Here is a 5018-nt window from a genome sequence, read left to right on the forward strand (position 1 = left end):
CCTTCACATCCTCAATGATTCAGAATTCATGCCCTCAAAGACCATACCAGCCTTTCATAACAAATGAGATATGCCTACAGACTTTTTTAAACCTATTTATATGTTCAGTCCATACAACTTGAGTTATTTAATGAACTGTTTTCCTTAGTTAGTCCTTAAACATATCCAAAGCTTTAAGGGATCTACATATTTATTTTGGTGTTCTAGAATTGAATCCTTATAGCACTATGAGGTACAGGTACAATCATACCCGCTTTACAAACAGAGAAACCACAGCACTGCGAAGTGTAAATGACATGCTCGAGGCTGCACCATTGGTAAATGCAGAGGTAGAATACCAATTCCAGACCTTAACCCCCTGTGCCCTGCTGCTTTCCCTAGAGACTCCTACTTTTATCATCTCACTCATGATTTAAAGCCCTCAATTATATTGCCTCTGAGTCCTCTTCTTAATGAAATCTCTTTAGTCTCTCATCATGCATCTGCTCCTTAATGGTTATTTTAATTGTTCTCTGGCTCCATTTTATCTTTTCAGAGAAGTGATCAGGTGTGAATGCATCATAATTTGATAAAAGAGTCAAAAATGGTTACTATTATGTTTCCAATACCCAACCAGATGATATTTTATGGCAGCAGCTGTAGCAGTTTACCATGACTCCCAGGCCTTTAATCCAGTTATAACCAGAAGTCTAGAACCCAACAAGACATCGATACAGAGCTCACACCAAGGTTAAGCATAGACTTGATTTTAAAAAAGGCATAAGACAGCTACTAAAGGTTCCTCTGCAGAGGAAAACAGTATTTCAAAAATATCAATCTGCAAGTGTAAGAACCAAAAACTAGAAATGACAGGAGTCAAGTAGACCGGTAAGAAAAGTATTGTTCAAATAATGGGCTCATATGATGGCAATGAACTTTTTCAGAAACTATACCAATGGATCCAACGCTTGATCAAACCACACCCTTTTAAAAAAGAAACTTTGGATGATCATATACAAACTGCCACAGTACTATCAGTAATCCTGACAGAAGGCATAATTATATTGCTTAACTAGCAACCAGAGGCATACCTTCCTATTAGAACTTGGCAATCTCAGGAAACAGCAAGAAAAGAAAAAAATTCTACCAAAATTTGAGGCTTTCTCAATGAGCTTAATTTAAGTCCAATTAATAACTGTAAAGGCTTCCCTTGTGGCGCAGTGGTTGAGAGTCCGCCTGCCGATGCAGGGGACACAGGTTCATGCCCCGGTCCGGGAAGATCCCACATGCTGCGGAGCGGCTGGGCCCGTGAGCCATGGCCGCTGAGCCTGTGCGTCCAGAGCCTGTGCTCCGCAACAGGAGAGGCCACAACAGTGAGAGGCCCACGTACCACAAAAAAATAAAAAAAAAAATAAGTGTAAGACACACCCTGCATTAACACGCACAGATTTGTTTCGATTAATCTTCCCATGGGCAAGCTAAATCAGGAGTTAGCATTATTAGAATCTATGTGCACACAACTGTGTGCAGGTGTTCACATTACCAACAGAAGAGGTGACTCTTAACCCACCTATTAACAGATATAGCTAGTATTTTGTGAGCTACTGGTTTTTAATGAGTGGCAGGTATACAGGGATGCTAATATGCAAAGCAGTGACACTGCGGATTGAAAAATAGTGTGTTCACCTCTAATACGAGTAGGTGACTTGCAGCATTCATCACTGAAAGCAGAAGTCAAAGTTAGAGTAACTACTATATCACAAGTATCACATCACACTCTATGCATCCTCCTGTCGCAGAATGTAACCTCTCAGAATGAAATCAAGACTGGATGTTACAATCTTGTACAGTAACTAAGCTTTGTAGGTGGACAACAATAGACAACACTCCCTCCAGCCCTGAACTAAGCACATGTGGCACAACTCTGTTCAATGTGTCTTTTCATTTGGCATAAACAAGTAAAAAGCAAATCATGTTGCACTGTCTCATAAAAAGACTTTAAGGGACTTCCCTGGTGGCTCAGTGGTTAAGAATCTGCCTGCCAACTCAGGGGACACAGGTTTGAGCCCTGGTCCAGGAAGATCCCACACGCCATGGAAAGCCCGTGCGCCACAAATACTGAGCCTGCACTCTAGACCCGGCGAGCCACAACTACTGAGCCCTCGTGCCACAACTACTGAAGCCTGAACGCCTAGAGCCTGTGCTCCACAACAAGGGAAGCCACCGCAATGAGTAGCACGCGCACTGCAATGAAGAGTAGTCCCCGCTCGCCACAACCAGAGAAAGCTGGCGCGCAGCAATAAAGACCCAGTGCAGCCAATAATAAAATAAATAAATAAATTTATTTTTTTAAAAGACTTTAATTTTATAAATTTATTTTTAAAAGACTTTAATTTTATAAATTTATTTTTAAAAAGACTTTAGGGGCTTCCCTGGTGGTGCAGTGGTTGGGAGTCTGCCTGCCGATGACAAACAACAACAAAAAAAAGACTTTAATTTTATAAATTAAAAGCCCGGTGCGTGGGCTTCTCATTGCAGTGGCTTTTCTTGTTGCGGAGACAAGACTTTAATTTTGGAGAGTAATTATTACTATACTGGTTTGTGATTCTTCACAGGATCAATGTGTTAAGAAAGTTTTAGATTGATTATATCAGTTTTTCTACCATAAAATAATCTATTGGGCTTGTATAAAAAAGGTAACATCGAAAATTTACAACACATTAAAAAAAAAAAAAAGGTGACCACACATCAGAATGAGCGCTACAGCAATCTGCCTTTTTAAAATAACTTTTCCAGGTACTGAAAGAAGAAGAGCAAGAAAAAAGCTTTGCAGCAACCAAAAGTAAGTTCCAACAAATACATCATCCCAAAACCAAACAAACCATATCCCAGGAGAAATGCCACAGGGAGTGAAATTCAAAGTTAAAGATGCTCTACTGAGAATAGACTAGTCACTTATTCCTCAAGGAGTTCAATCCCCGACACAGAATGTTCTTGTCACGTATAACTGGCTAAAAGACATCAATACAGAGTTCACATAAAGGTTATGCATACTACTTGCTTAAAAAGAAAACAGAAGGAGCTGTTAACGAAAGAATATGCAAAAATGAACAATTGTGAAAAGCACTAAATGAAACAAGTGAACTTGAGAGTAACCATTTGTTCCACAATAACTTTCTTAGTATTATTGAAACAAATTTAATAGGTAATGATGGGGAAATACAAAACAAGATTATCACCTTTGTATGTTTAAAATAAGTTTTGTAATTATCATTTAAGATTTCAAAATGAGTGGTCTCGGATTAAGTGACAAAATAAGTTCTAGTGCAACACCACTTTCATTTTATTTTTTTTACTTCAATAGGTGAAATAACTTCACTGAAACTACTCTTCCATATATTTGAGCAACTATCAGGAATATGTTCATATTTACATGTTATACCAGTAGTGATTGCATTCTTGTGTGTATGTATATATGTACATACTCATATACACATATACACGTATTTTTTTAACCTCTTAAATCTATTTAAGAGTATTTCCTTTCTTTTCCTTTTTTTTTTTTGCGGTGTGTGGGCCTCTCACTGTTGTGGCCTCTCCCGTTGCGGAGCACAGGCTCCGGACGCGCAGGCTCAGCGGCCATGGCTCACGGGCCCAGCCGCTCCGCGGCATGTGGGATCTTCCCAGACCGGGGCACGAACCCGTGTCCCCTGCATCGGCAGGCGGACTCTCAACCACTGCGCCACCAGGGAAGCCCAAGAGTATTTTCAATTCATAAACATTTTACTGTGTGTGTGTGTGTGTGTGTGTGTGTGTGTGTACTTTTACCCAGGAGTAATGTATGGAAAAAAGGAAATCCAATGGCTAAATGGTAGACGACATCTACTCCAACACCCATATATCGTCCCTGAAAATGATTAAATTAGCCCACAAACATGGTCCTCCAAGCCACTGAGTATAACATGTTTATATTTATACTCTCTTGAGAAATGGGACTGTTTATAAGAAAAGTTAGTAAATTTGTTGTTAAGAAAATTCCATTGGTATCAACAGCCAAAGACACTTCCCTGACCTTACTGGGTCAGACAGCATGATTACAGGATTCACCATCAAGCTGAAAACCTGTTATCATTCAGACCAAGTTTTCTCAATCCAGCACTTGTGACACTTGGGGCCAGATAATCCTTTGCTGTGAGGGCTGTCCTGTGCGTCGTAGAATGTTTAGCAGCATCTCTGGCCTCTACCCGCTAGATGCCAGTAGCACCCCCTTCCAAGGTGTGACAACCAAAAATGTCCCCAGACATTATCAAATATGCCCGGAGGACAAATTCTGGTCTAGGAGTCTAACAACGTATTACAGTGTTTGGTTTCAAAAGGGAGTAAATTCTGCAACACCAAGAAACTACAGGCATTCTAAGTGGCTACTTCATTAGAAACTTTCGTGGATTCCACAAAGCAACTGAAACCTTGTTACTGCAGTTACCTTTCTTCCACATGTGCATGATTAAACACTCTTGTGATGATGAATCTGGGACAGGAGCCAACAGTGACTGGTTTTATAGTTTCGATGAATTACACCTTCTTTTAACCCTTCAGAGGAATAATCATCCCTGCCAGAGTAACCCTTCTTTCCGCAAACCATTTTCCCCAACACTTTACCCATAAGAGGCCCTCCTATGGGCTCTCACCATTCAGACACTGTGACTGTCACTGCACTGGGGTCAACTCTCACCCAAGGGCTCGGGCACCTTCCACTACAAGGCCAGTCTGTCTCTGCCACTCCCCTCTGGCCCCTGCTCTCCTCTTGACATCCCCTACCCAGGTCAGCTCTCGACCCTTGACCCCGGCCTGACCCTGCCGCCCCCTCCCCGCCCCCAAGGCGGTACCTGAAGTAGTAGACATCGCTCTTGCCGGCACTGAGCCCAGATTTTCGGATCACTTCCTCCTTCTTCCATCCGGGGGGGAGGGCCGGGCAGTCCATCCTCTTCCCGCTCTCCGTGGCCCGGGGTCCCCTGGGCCCCGGCCCCGCGCTCCCCGCC

The 5018-nt window shown here is 42.1% G+C and overlaps 1 protein-coding gene across 1 annotated transcript in view; it reads right to left on the bottom strand.

Annotated features, from left to right (window-relative positions):
• Positions 1-5018, bottom strand: part of MBD2 (methyl-CpG binding domain protein 2) — a 91523-nt gene that overhangs the window by 64390 nt on the left and 22115 nt on the right. Inside the window, exon 5 of the mRNA XM_024756809.1 lies at positions 4866-5014. Within this exon, the coding sequence (XP_024612577.1) occupies positions 4866-5014 (149 nt within the window). The remainder of the gene's footprint in view (positions 1-4865; positions 5015-5018) is intronic.

Source organism: Neophocaena asiaeorientalis, unplaced genomic scaffold (assembly GCF_003031525.2).
Source record: "Neophocaena asiaeorientalis asiaeorientalis breed wild unplaced genomic scaffold, Neophocaena_asiaeorientalis_V1.1 scaffold133, whole genome shotgun sequence".
NCBI lineage: Eukaryota > Metazoa > Chordata > Mammalia > Artiodactyla > Phocoenidae > Neophocaena > Neophocaena asiaeorientalis.